The 19,010-nt window shown below is 49.0% G+C and overlaps 1 protein-coding gene across 2 annotated transcripts in view; it reads left to right on the forward strand.

Moving 5' to 3' along the window:
• Positions 1 to 19,010, forward strand: part of ZER1 (zyg-11 related cell cycle regulator) — a 166,069-nt gene that overhangs the window by 59,116 nt on the left and 87,943 nt on the right. For both annotated transcript variants that reach the window (XM_030207904.1, XM_030207903.1), the window contains exons 7-8: positions 7,656 to 7,802; positions 8,185 to 8,358. In XM_030207904.1, the coding sequence (XP_030063764.1) occupies positions 7,656 to 7,802; positions 8,185 to 8,358 (321 nt within the window). The remainder of the gene's footprint in view (positions 1 to 7,655; positions 7,803 to 8,184; positions 8,359 to 19,010) is intronic.

A 19,010-nucleotide genomic window follows, 5' to 3' on the forward strand; every position in this document is an offset into this window, starting at 1 on the left:
TCCCTTTACCAGCAGGTGGAGGTAGAGAAAACTTCAGAGGTTTGCTATATGTGGACCTGTGCATCCATCTTACCTCAGTATTTTTTCTATCTCAGCAGATGGATGGACATCTCCTGTGCAGCTCTGGTGTACTGTTTGCTCCTAACCTGTTCCCACAGGTTTAGTTGAGCTGGGGACTTGGCATGGCTTTGCCAGTCAGTTGGGGTACATCTGGTGGTGCCAGGTCCCTCCCCCCTCTCTCCTGTTTCCTCCCTCAGGGGGCTTCTTATAGACCTAGGCCTTTCTTGTGGCTTTTGGCTCTGTTTCCTTCCTCTTAAAAAAAAGGAAACTCTTCAGCAAGGTTTTCTCCATTTTGATCTGTTACTGTAAGTCAGATATCTGCAACTCTTCTGAGTGCTAAAACTGTCGGGTACTTTTGGCTAATACTGCTACCTGTGTATCTTCTTCTCTGCGATTTGCTCTCTTCCCTGTCGCTTTCCAGCGGGTTGATTTGTCTGTTCCGCTGCGTAGGGCCTCTCCACGTTCCTCAGCAGTCTTGTCGGCAGTGATTTGTTTTGGCGGGCTCTGCGTCCCTCGTACTTTATCCGCCATTTTGTTTGGTTCTCAATGCAGTTAATGAAGCTTCCCACGTTGGCGCTGTGCTACTGCCGGGCTTCCTTAGCGCCCTACCCACGGCGGTGTGTAAGAGGCGAGTGCAGGAGCCTTTCGGTTCTGCCTCAGGGTGTCATCGCAGTCTGTCAGCTGTCTGACTGGGCTAATGGCGGGAGGGAGACCAATTTAAATTTTTCCTCTCTCTTTGTGTGCCGTCTTCTCCGGGTCCTGGTTTCTGCGGTGCCTTCTCTTACCCTGGTAACCGTGCTCTTTATTTGTGTCGCCTCCAGATTAAAAAAAAAAAAGAAGTCTGCAGTGCCTCGAGAGGACAGCCACGGCTCTCCTCTTCTCCTCTTTCACGTTTGGGCCGCCTCTCCCCTCTTGTTTTCAGCCATCCTGTTTTACCCCCCCCCCCCCCCCCCCTTTCTTGCTATTATTCTCTTGGGAGTTGCAGCACTGGTCTCAGGGACTCGCTCCAAAACGTGCTGTCATACCGTGCTCCTGGCTGGGGCTGCAGGTGCTTTCTTAGAAACTCCTGGCCCTAGCTCCTTGGGGGTCCCTGCAGAACCTGGGGGTGGTACCAGGGTGGGCTTGCTGGGGGGGATTTTAGTGGCTACCACAGGGACTTCCTGGGGCTCTTAATTCCCTAGGATCTTATCAAAGCCATCTTTTTCGCCATTCCCTCTGGCTAGTCTACCTAGGCCTGATTTTTGATGAGACTGATGCTGATGATTCCGATCCAAGATGGTGGCGGTGTGAGCTGTCTCACCCGACGCGGTATCGAGCGTTTTGCCGGTCGGAAGGATGGGCAAAAGGAGAGGCAAAGTCCGGGAAGTTCCCTCTACCCCGGTCGGTGTGCCTCCGCTTGTACAGACGACGCTGGAGCAATTCGGATTGGCATCGGGTCCTGGGATGGTTTCTACCCCTTCTGTCGGGGCCGGCGCGTTGGCGTTGGACAACAGTGTAGACGGGGCTTCCCTAAGCCCTGTCAAATGTTTGGCGCCCCCACAACCCGGAAGAGAAAGTCTTTGTGCAAGCCCTGACGCCTCAGCCCGAAGTGGAGAGCAGTGCGAGCAGGGAGGGAGCCTGCATACGACGGGGAACATCGCTGATGGCTTGGAAATGCCAGAAATTTCATCTGCTCACGTTGTTATTCAAACAGTGAGTATCCTGGAACAAGCTATCAAAGCCCCTCTACCGGTTTTTTCAGTGGAGAAAATGGTGAAACCAGCCGTAGTGACTTTAGAGTCACTCTGGGACCAAACTTCTACAATTTACTCAGCTCTACAAACTTTAATTTGTAAAAATGTGGAAACAATTAAAGTTTTATCTGAGTCTACGTTGAAACAAATGCATATTAATGAATTCCAGGCATCTGAAGTTAAAAGACTGACCGAAAAGACTGAAAAAATGGAACTTGTGGTACAAACATTAGTTAAGGAAAAGAATTTTACTTCAAGACGTCTGTAATACTTGGAAAATCAATTGAGGAGATTGACTTTGCGTTTCATAAATTTTCCTAGATCGCCTTTGGTTTCTCCAACTCAAATGGCGAAGAAATATTTGGTTGAGATCCTGGGAATGCAGGAGAACTCATTGCCACCCATAACTCGAGCTTTTTACATTCAACCTGATGTTAAAAAATCAGAAAATTTACAAACTCAGGGAGCAATGGATCTCACTACATTCCTAGAATCCTCTCTTGAGGTTATAACACAAAGAATTACATTGCTTGTAACTTTTGCATTGGAAATGGATAGGGACGCAGTACTCAGACTTTCCTTAACACACTTGGATACTATGTTTTTGGGTTCAAAGATTAGAGTTTTCCCTGACTTATCCAGGGAAACACAGAGGAGACGTAAGGCCTTTTTATTGCTACGGCCTAGGGTGGTAGCCATTGGGGCTGATTTTCTTCTGAAATTTCCCTGCATTTGCAGAGTAAAATTTTAACTTAAACAATATCAATTTTTTGACCCGAAACAGTTGGAGGATTTTTTAGTATGTAGAGAAGAAGTAAAAGTACAAGTTTAGTCACTTATGTAACACTGTATGACAGGCTGGAGTAAACCACTTGGGAAAGATACAGCTTTTTTGATTTAAATGCTTAATAGTAAGTAGAGAAAGTTTCCTATTTCTTGGATCCGTTTCTTACTGTTGTGGTCGATGGTTTAAAAATTAATGGAGTAATTAAGTTTATTTTTGTTTCCTTCTTGATATATTGTGTGATTTGTGTGTTATCAATCATAAACTAATATGTTTGTTAAAAACTAATAAATAAAAAAAGAGACTGATGCTGATTCCTGTCTCTGGTTCTCCTTCCCAGGGGTTTTGTGCTCCGGCTTGGGCAGCCTTCTCCTTCGACTATGCGTGCCTGCTTTTCAGCTTGGCTGGGATTTCTGTGGGCACACAGGGTAGGCTATGAGTTTGGTCCCTGCAGCGATTTTCGTGTTGCCACCTCAGCCGGGTTACCTTCTTGTTAGGTGACACTGCAGCCGGTTGTTTTGAGATAGCAGCTTGGAGGCATTTCAGGGTGCTTCGTTTCCTTTGAGGTGACACTCCTGCTGGTTCTTGGGTGGCCGGTTCTTTAGGCGGAGCTCGAGTCCCGTACTTCAGGTGGCTCCTACACTGGAGGACGGGATCCCTTTCTCTTCTAGGCCACTGGTGTCTTTGTGTTTGTAGGTGAGATGGCCTTTCTTTTCCTGGCCAGCTCTGTTGTTTGTCTGAGGTTTGGGAGCAGGCTCCCCTTTGCGGATCCAATTGAACCCATCCTTTTTAGTTTCCTTCTGTTTCTCCTAGGGAACTGGGTTAGGCATCGCTCCCTCTTGCAGGTGGTGTTTTTGGACATGGAGTCTCTTTGTTTCGCTGTCTCAGCGGCCATATTACTCTGATTTTAGTTCAGGGCAGGTTCCTCTGTCAGTGGGCGTTGGGCTGCCTCTGCCTAGCATAGGATGTGGTTTTCCCAATGGCTCTTAGCATTTGCTCTTTTTCTTTATGGTGGTGGGACCTCGTTCCAGCAGAGTTGTCCTGTATCTCTGAGAAGTCGGTGTCTACCCTGGTCTTCAGCAGTCTTCCTTCTTCTCGCCTTGGCGATCCTTCCTTTTCAGCTGGCAATATGGCCTCATCTAGAACCTTTAGGGACAGCTCCATCTCAGGCTGTAGGATCTTGCTCCGTCCCTGTACGCCGAGTCTTGCTGTGTCTCTGTACATCGAGGCTTGCTCTGTTTTGGTGTGTCCAGCCCTGCTCCACCTCTGGGTGTTGAGCCTTGCTCATAAGTACATAAGTAATGCCATACTGGGAAAAGACCAAGGGTCCATCGAGCCCAGCATCTTGTCCACGACAACGGCCAATCCAGGCCAAGGGCACCTGGCAAGCTTCCCAAACTCTGCTCTGACTCTCTCCATTGAATTTGATCCGTCTCTGTGTCGAGCGCTGCTCCATCTCTGTACATTGAGCCCTGCTCCATCTTTGCCAGTCTGGACTCTACCCTTTACCTTGTATGGAGCCTATTCCATCTCTGCTGGTTGAGCCTTGCCCCGTCTCTGGCTGTTGGGGCCTTGCCCTGTCTATGAGTCTGAGTTCATTCTCCATTTTCTGATAGCTTCCCTTTTTTGTTTCTGGATGTGGGCCCTTGCTCAGGCTCTGGTCCTTTAGCCTTGCTCTGTCTCTGGAGGCATTGTTCCTTCCTCTGTCTCTGAAGCTTAGACGTGCTCCGCCTCTGCTCGTTGGGCCTTGCTCTGGCATGGTGCAGTGATGTGGATTCTGTCTTGGGAACTCGGGACTTGCTCCACTTTGTTGCGCTCTGCTCTGCCTCTGGGCGCCTCCATCTATGCACAGTGATCCATGTTGTGCTGTCTTGGTGTGGCATACCTTGTACTGTTTCTTGGCATCGTGCCTTGTCAAGCTTCGAGCCTAGTTCAGTTTTCTTCAGTCTCTAGACATTGAGCCTGGTCGAGCCTTGCCCTGGCTCTAGCCGTTGGGCCTGGTTGAGCCTTTCTCTGGCTCTAGGTGTCAAGCCTGGTTGGGCTTTCCTTGGTGCTGGGTGTTGAGCCTGGTTGACCCTTGCTCTGACTCAGGGCGTCGAGCGTTGTTGAGCTGTGCTCCATTCCTGAATGTCAAGCACTGTTGGGCCTTGCCCTGTCTCTGGACGTCGGGCTTTGTCAGGCCTTGCTCCGTTTCTGGATGTCAAGCCTTGCTCCATGCTGAGATGTCGAGCCTTGTTGCTCCTTGTGCCGTCTTGGGGCATTGAGCGTCGCTATGTCTCTGGGCAATGAGTCTTGTTCCATTTCTGTACGACGTGTCTTGCTCCCTCTCTGGACGTCGAGGCTTGCTCCATCTTTGGATAGCGTGCTTTGCTCCATCTCTGGACGTTGGACCTTGCTCCGTCTTTGGACATTGGGCCTATCTCTGTTTCCGGGCGTTGAGCCTGGCTCCGCCTCAGGGCGTTGAGCCTTGTTCCGCATCAGGGCGTCGAGCCTTGTCCACCTCAGGACGTCGAGCCTTGCTCTGCCTCTGGGCGTCGAGCTTAATCGCCTCTGGATGTCGAGCCTAGCTCCACCTCTGGGTGTCGAGCCTCATTCTGCCTTAGGGCGTCAAGTCTAGCTGTGCCTCCAGGCGTCGAGCCTAGCTCTGCCTCCGGAACCTTCATCCATCTCGGAACATTGAGCCTTTCTCTGAGCCTTGCTCTGTCTCCGGACGTCGAGCCTTTCCCCATCTCTGTACGTCGAGCCTTTCCCCATCTTGACATGATGAGTCTGGTCAGGCTTTGCTCCATCTATTGATGACAAATCGGGTCAGGCCCTGTTCCATCTCTGGCCCTTGTCCCAGCTATCCATCAAGCTGTCTTTTGTTTCTATCCTGGGTCCTGACTCCTTTTCTGGCATTTTCCCGAGCTCCCTTCATCTTTCGGGTTTGGCTCTGGTTTCACCTGTCGCGCCCACCTCTTGCCATAGGCACTTGTTATTCTTTTGGGGGGCGAGCTTAACCTCATTCCTGAAGGTTGCCTGAGCTCTGTCTCTGGCTATTGCTTGGCTTTGCTTGTTAGGCCGGGGCCTTCTCTCAGCAGGTCAGGCTGTGGTTCGCCTCTGATTTCTAGGGGGCTAGTTGTTGAGTCTAGTTTCGGTGTTGGTGGGCAAGCCGGGCTCTCTTCCGCGTGCTGAGTAGTCAGCCGGTTCTGTCTAGTCGTTTTTGCGACTCTAGCCACAGTACCTAGCCTTGGGGCAGAGTCGCACAGCTGTTATTTTCTCCATCTATGGAATCTGGCGCTGTCTCTGTCTTTCAGGCCTTGCCAAAAGTCACCTTGTTGCTAGTTACTGAAAGTTCCTCCTTGTGAGCTGTAGCAGTTTTTTTTATCTGCAGCCGAATTCTAGGCTTCCTTCTGATATTGGCAGCCTCCTTCTCTTTTCCGGTGATGACTCTTTCTCCTTCTTTTCTCTCCTCTCCTGGAGGAAAGTTTCTTCTGTCTTCTGCCTCCATATAGGGAGTCTAGCTTCAGTATTATTCAGCGGAGTTGGTTTTGCCTTTGAGATCCCAACCTACTTGGGGACTGCTTTGGTACATTCCACTCGTCTTTGGATTGATCTGTGGGACGCAATGGAAGGTAAAATTAGTTCTTACCTGATAATTTTCTTTCCATTAGTCACAACAGATCAATCCAGAGGCCCGCCCTTTGTTGAACTGGGATTTTATAGGTTCCTTGAAAAAAGAATGGCAAGTACAGATGGCAGTTTCCGCTTTGGATGTTTACCTCCTGTGGGAACGGTGGAGAAAGAGCCTACATGGCTACATGGGCCTTCTAGAAGCAGGAGGGGATTTCCATGTTGGATTTACTTGTATTCTTCCTCTGCTTTGGTATCGACAATACTGAGGTAAGATGGATGCACAGGTCCACATATAGCAAACCTCTAAAGTTCTCTCTATCTCCACCTGCTGGTAGAGGGACATAACCCACTCGTCTCTGGATTGATCTGTTGGGACTAATGGAAAGAAAATTATCAGGTAAGAACTAATTTTATCATAGATTAGATTAGAGTTCTGTCTCAGGTGGCCTTTTTACCCTTCTTATGAGAGGATTGTGGTAAAGGCCTTCATTTTCTCTGTATTCTGGATATATGCCAGGCTCTGCTGTGGTACCTGGAAGTGTTTAATGAGTTTCATAAGACAGATAAGCTGTTGGCCCTAAGAAGGGAGAAGCTGCTATAAAAGCCACTGTAATATGGTAGCTTAAGGAGGCCATCTCTTCGGCATACCTTCTGAAGGAGTGTATACTTCTTCTGGTTTGAGAGCCTATTCCACTAGGGGGGGGGGTTGCAGCTTTGTGGGTCAAAGTCCTCTCAGTCTCTCAATTAGAATTTGTAAGGCTAGTTGTTGTTTTATTCAGTTTTGAAGTACTATAGCTTAGATTTCCTCACCAGAAAGAATGCTGCCTTTGTAATAGTGATGGTCAAATCCTGCCTGATTTAGTGGGGTGCTTGGTTACATCCCATTTGCTCAGGGCTGGTCTAGTAGGTAAGAAGGGAATTCAAATTTCTTACCTGCTAATTTTCTTTCCTTAAGTCCTACCAGACCAGTCCAGAGTCCTGCTCTGACATAGGTTGCACCTTATTTGATTTCAGGGCTAATTCTTTTTGTTTGCAGTTGTTCTTTGTTGTATTCTTGGGTCTTCCAGTGTATTTTCCAGGTGGTTGTATGGAGGATCTAGTTCCCTTCTTCCCACCCTTGAGGATATCTTGTAGAGTAATCATCTGTGCATACTATGTTACAGAAAATACTGAGATGATTGAAGTTTGCGTGGTGCCCTATATAGAGTATGAATTTACAAGCCTTTGTTTTCTGTGGCCATCTGCTGGTAGAGGAGAACCCATTCATTCTTGACTGGTCTGGTAGGACTCAAGGAAAGAAAATTACCAGGTAAGACATATTTCCTTTCCTGAGCCCCAGCAAGGAAAACTTTTCTGGCTAGACTACAAGAAGATTAAAAGTCCCTGTTTGGAGCTGTTATATAACTGTGGGGTTCTAGGTAAAGATAGCATTGTTATCTGCAGTGAATATACTTTTTCTTTAGGTGACGGGAGATAAAAATGAGGAACAGGTACTGAATGCCATTGAAGCATACACAGAGCACCGACCAGAGATCACAAACCGAGCAATCAACCACCTATTTGACATCGCGCGGATCGAGCGCTGCAGCCAGTTACTAAGAGCATTACAGGTCAGCAGGGGGAGAACTATGTGCAGTGTATTAGACGGATGGTCCGTTCTCCTGGACCTTAATAAGTGGTTTCATATATACCGTAGAAATGTGTTCACTTCTTTTCATTACCTCATTTTCCCTGGAAAATATACAAGTTTGAGGAGAGGCTAGTGTTTGGGAGAGGACCTAAAGTGTGTTGTGCTCTCTTCCATGCGGCAGGGTTAGGGGTGCAGAAGGTGAGTTATTGCTAGAGGCAGGATCTGGGATGTGGGATCTTCTCTTTCATGGGCAGGCTTAGGGTATTTGGGTTCATACTGTTGAGGGTCTATTTTGTATTTAATTTTATTACTTTGCATTGCATTTATATTCTGCCCATATTTGTCTTTTTTTTTTTATGCAGTTGGTTATTGCAGCTCTGAAGTGTCACAAATACGATAAAACTATTCAGGTGACTGGCAGTGCAGCGCTGTTTTATCTAACAAACTCAGAGTATCGCACAGAACAGAGCATCAAACTGAGGAGGCAGATCATTCAGGTTGTGCTGAATGGCATGGAGTCATATCAGGAAGTGACGGTATGAGACCAATGAGACCTTCCCTGCACTCATAGGGACTGACCTCGTATTGACAAGATCCTCACTGTTCTACTTAAAAGCGAAGGTTCATTTAACCTAGCTTACTGTTTTTGACAGTGGAAATACTTGGCAGATCTCCAGCAGTAGATCCTGTCCTTGCAGCTCACTCCCACAGATAAACAGTAGCTTTTTTAAGCATACCTGGCTAATAATGTTTTATGAACATTTCCTCCAGAACTTTGTCCACACTCCTTTTAAGCCCAGTTGTGTGGTAGGAGGGGAATGTGAGGAATGGGGAGGGGAAATAGATTGTACTAGGAGGCATGGGGGTGGGGTCGCAGGTAGGATATGGTTGAGGGTGAAGGTTGGTGTCTCTTGTTTATAGTGGAGTCCATGGTCCCTTCTGATAACTACCTAGTCTCAGGGAAGGGCTATAATATATGGGAATTCTTTCTCTGATATATTTCTACTTACCATAGGAAATATACCATTTGGATAAGTGGTAATAGGGTTTCTGCCTCACACCCACCCCAAGATATAGTGGACCAGCCACCCCCAAGATGTGGGGTGACAGAAAAGACAGAAGCTATGTTTCTTCCAAAGTAGAAAGTTTTTATTAATTACCAATCTAGATAATAACAAATAGCAATTTGTTATGAGAGGAAGAGAGAGACCACTGTGTTAAACAGTCACTCAGTTGATCATCTCAGCCTCTGACTAAATACCACACAGCAGCCACTTATATACTCTTTTGCACAATGGAAATTCCCTCCCAAATCATACAACCTTGCAATTTCAGCTATTTTCTGTCTTACTTCAGCTAATTTCTTTCTTACTTTATTGTTTACATAAAATGTTATGGAATACAGAGCACAATATCTAAATGTTTATGAAAAAACAGAAGTCCAAGGTTTCTTTCACAGGAGATTATAGTTGCCATTTTGCTACAGGAATCTTTCCAAAACCCAGGTCTTATCTTTATTTTGTCTAGCCACCTCAAAAACATCTTCGCTTTCAAACAATAAATACATTCTTAGTGACCTTGTCTGAATCAGTCAGCTCTGTCAGGAAAGGGGAAGAGCACTCCTTGCTGAATCAGTAAGACCTCGAATTTACAGCATTCAGCAGAAAGTAAAAATGCAGCTTTCAGGCATTTTAAGTTTGAGCTGTGCAGTTCATGAGTCAAAACTGACTTGTCAGTGGTCAGAAAAGTGCAAATCAATTCACTCTCTCCTTAGATGATCAGGGTAGAATGAGTGGGGCCTTAAGGGCTATGGGATGGGGTGACTGGAGTAGACCTAGAGGGCTTCCATCTGGGATGGGGCAGGATTGTAATGGGAGAAGCTGGAGACTGGAGTGGCCCTCCTTAAGGCTATGTTGGGACTTACATTCAGCTGATAATTCTGCTGATGGGATAAAATAGCCCCATTAAAAATTGTCTCGTGGAATATAAGGAGCTATAAAATAAAATACTTCAGCTACTAAATAGGAAAGGATCTTCCATTGCTTTTCTGCAGGAAACTCACCTCAGTTGTGCAGAACATGCAAAACTTAAAAAGTGGTGGGTTTGTGACTTTTTATTGAAGCTTCTGTTGTTGATAAAAAAAGTGGGAGTCATATTGTTTAGGAAAGGCCTCTTAGTGGACCTGTAGAAAGTTTTTGTGGACCCTGAGGAGCAATAATTACCTCCCTTGTCATAGAGTGTCAGAGACTGTTTTTGTGTAATGTATACGATCCTATTGTTCTAAAAAAAATTATAAAACTCTCTTTTCACATGTACAGCAATTTGATGATATTTGTGTACCAAAAATCATAGTGGGAGATTTTAATAAGGCTGCAGACCCAGATCTAGATAAAGCCTATAGCACTGGGAGAGATATGGTTGATCCCACCAGGTGTATACCTTTAGTACGTGATACTTTTGAGGTTGTAGATGTCTTGCAAGTCTTACATCCAGCAGTTTGAGATTTTACTCATTTGTCTATGGTGCATTTTACACACGCCAGAATTGACTATATTTTAGTCTCCAGAGAATTATTTGCTAACATCACATCACAGAGGCAGTTCTTGGGCGCATTGAGATTTGAGATCACACCATTATATAGATAGAAATAGAGTTAGGATTAGTCAGAGGAGGCGAGAAGTATTGGGGATTCCCTTTGGTTTTATACAGGCAAGGACCCAATAAGTTTTTATGTCTTAAGGATAGACAAGGACATCTAGCGTGGTCAGGAGGAGAGAGAGGACCAATTTGTTAAGACTATTTTGCTACCTTATATGTGAAAGACAGTACTAACACTTTGGATAGTTCTGCCTACTTGTCCAACTTGGATTTACCCAGGGTGAGTTCAGCAGATAAGCTATTGCTTAATGGTCCTATTTATGAAGAGGAAACAGAGTGCACTGGTAAGGCACCTGGACCCAATGGGTATCAGGCTGAATTTGATAAATTTCTGAAAGATAATATAATATCTCCACTAGCCACAGTGTTTAATAAAATCATTCTTACATAATCTATGACAGACACACTTACAGCTGGTAATATCATAGTCTTCTCAAAACCAGGGAAGGATCCCTCCCTCCTGGAATCATATAGGCCTATTTCAATGCTCTGATTTGAAATAAAGTTACTGGCCAAGATTTTGACCAGTTGTCTTGTGCAGATCTTGCCACGTATCATAGCTGATGCCCAAGTGGGTTTTGTCTGGCAATATGTTTTCCGGAATATGCGTAAAGTCTCGGCTACTTTGGAGATGATTAGAGCCTGGGGGACACCTTCGTTACTCATCAGCTTTGATGCAGAGAAGGTGTTCAACGGGGTGAATTCAGGCTTTCTCTATGGGGTTCTAGACCAATATGATACCTTCATTTTTTAGAGATGCAGTTATGGTTTTATATAGAGATCTGGTAGCATCTATTTGGGTGAATGTTAGACGTACAGTGTATTTTCACATACAGAAGGGAACAAGGCAGCTTGTCCCTTGTCCCGCTCTCTTTTGGTCATATTGGTATTGGATCCCTTAATAAGAGAGATACTGTTGAATCCTGAGATTATTGGGGTACATGTGGGGCAGCAGGAATTTAAAGTTTCAGCATTTCCTGTTGATTTATTTGTCCATTTGACAAACCCTCACCAATCTTACTGGTGCTATTGGAAAGTATTACGGAGTACAGGGAGTTTTCCAGTTTTGAATTAAACAATTCATAAATTGAAGGCATTGGCAATGGACAACTTGTTAACAGACAACTGGAGAGAGGACTTCCTATTACTACTACTACTACTACTACTTAACATTTCTAGAGCGCTACTAGGGTTACGCAGCGCTGTACAATTTAACAAAGAGAGACAGTCCCTGCTCAAAGAGCTTACAATCTAATAGACAAGTGAACGGTTGGTCCGATAGGGGCAGTCAAATTGGGGCAGTTTGGATTCACTGAACGGTAAGGGTTCAGGAAGGTTGTTCCAAGCATAGGGTGAGGCGAGGCAGAATGAGCGGAGCCTGGAGTTAGCGGTGGTGGAGAAGGGTACTGAGAGGAGGGATTTATCCTGTGAACGGAGGTTACGGGCGGGAACGTAAGGGGAGATGAGGGTAGAAAGATAGTGAGGGGCAGCAGACTGAGTGCATTTGTAGGTAAGAAGGAGAAGCTTGAATTGAATGCGGTATCTGATCGGAAGCCAGTGAAGTGACCTGAGGAGAGGGGTGATATGAGTATATCGGTTCTGGCGGAATATGAGACGTGCAGCAGAGTTCTGAACAGACTGAAGGGGGGATAGATGGCTAAGTGGGAGGCCGGTGAGGAGTAAGTTGCAGTAGTCCAGGCGCGAGGTAATGAGAGCGTGGACGAGAGTTCGGGTGGTGTGTTCAGAGAGGAAAGGGCGAATTTTGCTGATGTTAAAGAGGAAGAAGCGACAGGTCTTGGCTATCTGCTGGATATACGCAGAGAAGGAGAGAGAGGAGTCAAAGATGACTCCGAGGTTGCGGGCAGATGAGACTTGGACTTGGGGAAGCTTTAGATACTTGGGCATGCAGCTGCCTTCAGATCCGAGGAACCTGTATACACTCTGTGTGACACCTTTATTGCAGTATATTATACAGAAGCTAGATGCTTGGAAATCTCTGCCTTTACCTCTGCATGGTAGAATATACTTGCATCAGATGATACTATTTCCCAAGTAGCTATATGCTCTCCAAACTCTGCAGAAAAGATATACAGAACTTACAGTGAATGTTGATTAATTTCTGTTGGGGAGGGGAAAAAATCTAAAATTCACTTCACAAGGTTGTATTGGGGATGGACCAGGGGTGGCTTAGGCCTTCCGAATGTCCGCACTTATAACCATGCTTCTCCGAGGACAAGCAGGCTGCTTGTTCTCACTGATGGGTGACGTCCACGGCAGCCCCTCCAATCGGAAACTTCACTAGCAAAGTCCTTTGCTAGTCCTCGCGCGCCCATGCGCACCGCGCATGCGCGGCCGTCTTCCCGGCTCGTGTTCGTCAGTCTTCTTTTGTCCGCGCTCGGTACGGTCGTGTTTTGCGCCGTTCGTGCCCCTTAAGTTGACCCTCACGCGTCTTTTTGACTTTTCGCAAAAAAAAAAAAAAAAAAGGGATTCCGGAGAAGGGCCTTTTGGTCTTTTTCCCTTTTCCCTATTTCTAGTTTTTGGCCCCGTTAAGTTTTCTTTCGTTTTTCGGGGTAGGCCCCTTTGAGGCCTCGGGTCGAGTTTTTTTCTCCCCATCTTTTTGGTGCCTTACCGCAATTACGAGTTTTTGATTTCGCCGGCGTGATTTTTTCAGCCATGTCATCGAAGTCTCCAGCGGGCTTCAAGAAGTGCACCCAGTGCGCCCGGGTAATCTCGCTCACTGATAGGCACGCGTCGTGTCTTCAGTGTCTGGGGCTGGCACAGCCCGCAGGCCTGCAGTCTTTGAGCCCTTTTACAGAAAAGGACTCAGGTAGCGGATGGCCAGTGGAAGTTTTGTTCTCGGGCTCTTCGTCGGCATCCGGCAACGGGAAGTATCGAGTGCGTCGACGTCGACAGCGTAAACACCTCCGCCCCCTCGGCCGCGACTGTATCGATTGCACGACCCTCTGCATCGTCGGGGCCGCGGCATAGGAGGAAGGCTGCGTCGGCGGTCGGTGTGTACCGGGACCTCCGCTTTGATAATGTCGTCGGACGGTGGTGCTTCGTCTGGAGTGCAGGTGAGGGCTGTCCATTCCCCTGCTGGTGGCGGTGAGCCTTCGGGTGGGTCTCCCCCTACCCTGAGGGCTCCTGCGGTACAGCCCCCCCCGAGACCGACCTTCTTCGGCCTCGGCCCCGAGGAAGCGACGGTTGGATTCTATGTCCTCCTCGTCGGTACCGGGAAGCTCCGGTGACATGCTTCGTTTGAAAAAGTCAAAGAAGCATCGACACCGGTCTCCATCCCGCGTCGGTACCGAGAGCTCTGGGTCGCCGAGGGAGTCGGCACCCAGTAGGCATCGGCACCGGGAGGACCGCTCACCCTCTGTTCAGGAGGTGTCGATGCGCTCCACCTTGGACAGCCCGGAACAGCCTCCACGCCCGGAATAGACTCTGACTTCGACTCCTGCATCGGCTTCCATGTCTTTCTCCACAGCCGCCCTGCACGAGAGTCTCCGGGCCGTTCTCCCAGAGATCCTGGGAGAGCTGTTGCGCCCTTCCCCTCCGGTACCGGGGGTGCTTGCGCCACCGGTACCGTCGAGTGAGGCGCCGGCTGGCCCCTTGTCCGGGGTGAAGTCTCCGACATCGGTGCCGCTTGCGGTACCGACTGCGGTCGCCTCCCAGGAAGGCTCCCCGACGACATTGGCGGAGGGAGCTTCGCCGGTGCGGGCGAGGGAGTCTACCTCTCGACGCTCCCACCGTGGCCGTGGTTCCACGGAGTCGAGCCGGGCACGGCTTCAGACACAGGTTCGTGAACTTGTGTCTGATACCGATGGTGAGGCCTCGTGGGAGGAGGAGGAGGACATCAGAGATTTCTCTGACGAGGAGTCTGATGGCCTTCCTTCTGATCCCACTCCCTCCCCTGAAAGGCAGCTTTCTCCTCCCGAGAGTCTGTCTTTTGCGGCCTTTGTCCGGGAGATGTCTACGGCCATCCCCTTCCCGGTGGTTGTGGAGGAGGAGCCCGGGGCTGAAATGTTTGAGCTCCTGGACTATCCTTCTCCACCTAAGGAAGCGTCCACAGTACCCATGCATCATGTCCTAAAAAAGACATTGCTGGCGAACTGGACCAAGCCTCTAAGTAATCCCCACATTCCCAAGAAGATCGAGTCCCAGTACCGGATCCATGGGGACCCAGAGCTGATGCGCACTCAGTTGCCTCACGACTCTGGAGTTGTGGATTTGGCCCTAAAGAAGGCTAAGAGTTCTAGGGAGCATGCTTCGGCGCCCCCGGGCAAAGACTCTAGAACCTTAGACTCCTTTGGGAGGAAGGCCTACCATTCCTCTATGCTCGTGGCCAAAATTCAGTCTTACCAGCTCTACACGAGCATACACATGCGGAACAATGTGCGGCAGTTGGCGGGCCTGGTGGACAAGCTCCCTCCTGAGCAAGCCAAGCCGTTTCAGGAGGTGGTCAGGTAGCTGAAGGCGTGCAGAAAATTCCTGGCCAGAGGGGTGTATGACACCTTTGATGTTGCATCCAGGGCCGCTGCTCAAGGTGTGGTGATGCGCAGACTCTCATTGCTGCGTGCCTCCGACCTGGAGAATAGGATCCAGCAGCGGATTGCGGACTTGCCTTGCCGTGCGGATAATATTTTTGGAGAAAAGGTCGAACAGGTGGTAGAGCAGCTCCACCAGCGGGATACCGCTTTTGACAAGTTCTCCCGCCGGCAGCCTTCAGCTTCTACCTCCACAGGTAGACGTTTTTATGGGGGAAGGAAGACTGTTCCCTAATCTTCTGGCAAGCGTAGGTACAATCCTCCTTCTCGACAGCCTGCGGCCCAGGCTAAGCCCCAGCGCGCGCGCGCGCTCTCGTCAGCAGCGTGCGACTCAGCAAGGCCCCTCGGCTCCCCAGCAAAAGCAAGGGACAAGCTTTTGACTGGCTCCAGCAGAGCATAGCCGACATCAATGTGTCAGTGTCGGGCGATCTGCCGGTCGGGGGGAGGTTGAAAGTTTTTCACCAAAGGTGGCCTCTCATAACCTCCGACCAGTGGGTTCTCCAAATAGTCCGGCAAGGATACACTCTCAATTTGGTGTCCAAACCTCCAAATTGCCTACAGGGAGCTCAATCCTACAGCTTCCAGGACAAGCAGGTACTTGCAGAGGAACTCTCCGCCCTTCTCAGCGCCAATGCGGTCGAGCCCGTGCCATCCGGGCAAGAAGGGCTGGGATTCTATTCCAGGTACTTCCTTGTGGAAAAGAAAACAGGGGGGATGCGTCCCATCCTAGACCTAAGGGCCCTGAACAAATATCTGGTCAAAGAGAAGTTCAGGATGCTTTCCCTGGGCACCCTTCTTCCCATGATTCAGGAAAACGACTGGCTATGCTCTCTGGACTTGAAGGACGCCTACACGCACATCCCAATACTGCCAGCTCACAGACAGTATCTGCGATTTCAGCTGGGCACACGTCACTTCCAGTACTGTGTACTACCCTTTGGGCTCGCTTCTGCGCCCAGAGTGTTCACGAAGTGCTTGGCTGTAGTAGCAGCGGCACTTCGCAGGCTTGGGGGGGTACACGTGTTCCCATATCTCGACGATTGGCTGGTGAAGAACACATCCGAGGCAGGAGCTCTACAGTCCATGCAGATGACTATTCACTTCCTGGAGCTACTGGGGTTTGTGATAAATTATCCAAAGTCCCATCTTCTTCCAGTACAGAGACTCAAATTCATAGGAGCTCTGCTGGATTCTCGGACGGCTCGTGCCTATCTCCCAGAGGCGAGAGCCAACAACTTGTTGTCCCTCGTCTCGCGGGTGCGAGCGTCCAAGCAGATCACAGCTTGGCAGATGTTGAGATTGCTGGGCCACATGATCTCCACAGTTCATGTGACTCCCATGGCCCGCCTTCACATGAGATCTGCTCAATGGACCCTAGCTTCCCAGTGGTTTCAGGCTGCTGGGGATCTAGAAGACGTGATCCACCTGTCCACGAGTTTTCTCAATTCCCTGTATTGGTGGACGATTTGGTCCAATTTGACTCTGGGACGTCCTTTCCAAATTCCCTCAGCCACAAAAAAGTGCTGACTACGGATGCGTCTCTCCTGGGGTGGGGAGCTCATGTCGATGGGCTTCACACCCAGGGAAGCTGGTCCCTCCAGTAACGCGATCTGCAGATCAATCTCCTGGAGTTACGAGCGATCTGGAACACTCTGAAGGCTGTTCGAGATCGGCTGTCCATCAAATTATCCAAATTTCAGACAGACAACCAGGTTGCCATGTATACATCAACAAGCAGGGGGGCACCGGATCTCGCCCCCTGTGTCAGGAAGCCGTCAGCATGTGGCTTTGGGCTCGCCGTCAGGGCATGGTGCTCCAAGCCACATACCTGGCAGGCGGTAAACAACCAGTCTGGCCGACAGGTTGAGCCGGATTATGCAACCTCACGAGTGGTCGCTCAACTCCAGAGTAGTGCGCCAGATCTTCCAGGTGTGGGCACCCATTGGTAGATCTCTTTGCATCTCGAGCCAACCAAAGTCCCTCAGTTCTGTTCCAGGCTTCAGGCCCATGGCAGACTGGCATCGGATGCCTTCCTCCTGGACTGGGGGGAGGGTCTGCTGTATGCTTATCCTCCCATACCTCTGGTGGGGAAGACTTTGTTGAAACTCAAGCAGGACCGAGGCACCATGATTCTGATTGCTCCTTTTTGGCCGCGTCAGATCTGGTTCCCTCTTCTTCTGGGAGTTGTCCTCCGAAGAACCGTGGAGATTGGAGTGTTTCCGACCCTCATCACACAGGACGAAGGGGCGCTTCTGCATCCCAACCTCCGGTCTCTGGCTCTCACGGCCTGGAGTTGAGAGCGTAGACTTTGCCTCTTTGGATCTGTCAGAGGGTGTCTCCGCAACTTGCTTGCTTCCAGGGAAAGATTCCCACTAAGAGAGTTACTTCTTTCTATGGAGGAGGTTTGCCGTCTGGTGTGACAGCAAGGCCCTAGATCCTCGCTCTTGTCCTACACAGACCCTGCTTGAGTACCTTCTGCACTTGTCTGAGTCTGGTCTCAAGACCAACTCTGTAAGGGTTCAACTTAGTGCAATCAGTGCATACCATTACCGTGTGGAAGGTAAGCCGATCTAAGGACAGCCTTTAGTTGTTCGCTTCATGAGAGGTTTGCTTTTGTCAAAGCCCCCTGTCAAACCTCCTACAGTGTCATGGGATCTCAATGTCGTTCTCACCCAGCTGATGAAACCTGCTTTTGAGCCACTGAACTCCTGCCATCTGAAGTACTTGACCTGGAAGGTCATTTTCTTGGTGGCAGTTACTTCAGCTCGTAGAGTCAGTGAGCTTCAGGCCCTGGTAGCCCAGGCCCCTTACACCAAATTTCATCATAACAGAAGTAGTCCTCCGCACTCACCCTAAGTTCTTGCCAAAGGTTGTGTCGGAGTTCCATCTGAACCAGGTCAATTGTCTTGCCAACATTCTTTCTCCGTCCTCATTCCTGCCCTGCTGAACGTCAGCTGCACACATTGGACTGCAAAAGAGCATTGGCCTTCTATCTGGAGCGGACACAGCCCAACAGACAGTCCGCCCAATTGTTTGTTTCTTTTGATCCCAACAGGAGAGGAGTGGCTGTGGGGAAACGCACCATATCCAGTTGGCTAGCAGATTGCATTTCCTTCACTTACGCCCAGGCTGGGATGGCTCTTGAGGGTCATGTCACGGCTCATAATGTTAGAGCCATGGCAGCGTCGGTAGCCCACTTGAAGTCAGCCACTATTGAAGAGATTTGCAAGCTGCGACGTGGTCATCTGTCACACATTCACATCTCATTACTGCCTGCAGCAGGATACCCGACGCGACAGTCGGTTCGGGCAGTCAGTGCTTCAGAATCTGTTCGGGGTTTAGGATCCAACTCCACCCCCCTAGGCCCATGTTCTGTTCCAGGCTACACTCTCAGTAAGTTGGAAAAACTGTTAGGTCAATCTCAGTTATGTCCTCGCCGTTGCGAGGCCCAATTGACCATGTTTGTTGTTTTGAGTGAGCCTGGGGGCTAGGGATACCCCATCAGTGAGAACAAGCAGCCTGCTTGTCCTCGGAGGAAAGCGAATGCTACATACCTGTAGAAGGTATTCTCCGAGGACAGCAGGCTGATTGTTCTCACAAACCCGCCCGCCTCCCCTTTGGAGTTGTGTCTTCCCTTGTCTTTGTCTTGCTACATATGGGACTGACGAACACGAGCCGGTTCGGGTGGGAAGATGGCCGCGCATGCGCGGTGCGCATGGGCGCGCGAGGACTAGCAAAGGACTTTGCTAGTGAAGTTTCCGATTGGAGGGGCTGCCGTGGACGTCACCCATCAGTGAGAACAATCAGCCTGCTGTCCTCGGAGAATACCTTCTACAGGTATGTAGCATTCGCTTTGTGCCCTGAGACATGTTAAAGACTGGTTCTTAGAATTAGATGATTATACTCCTTTAGAATGAGCAAGATTTGTTTAAGCCACTCCACCTAAACTATGTACTGCAAGCTAAACGTGCTAGATTGCCTCA

This window comes from Microcaecilia unicolor, chromosome 6 (assembly GCF_901765095.1).
Source record: "Microcaecilia unicolor chromosome 6, aMicUni1.1, whole genome shotgun sequence".
NCBI lineage: Eukaryota > Metazoa > Chordata > Amphibia > Gymnophiona > Siphonopidae > Microcaecilia > Microcaecilia unicolor.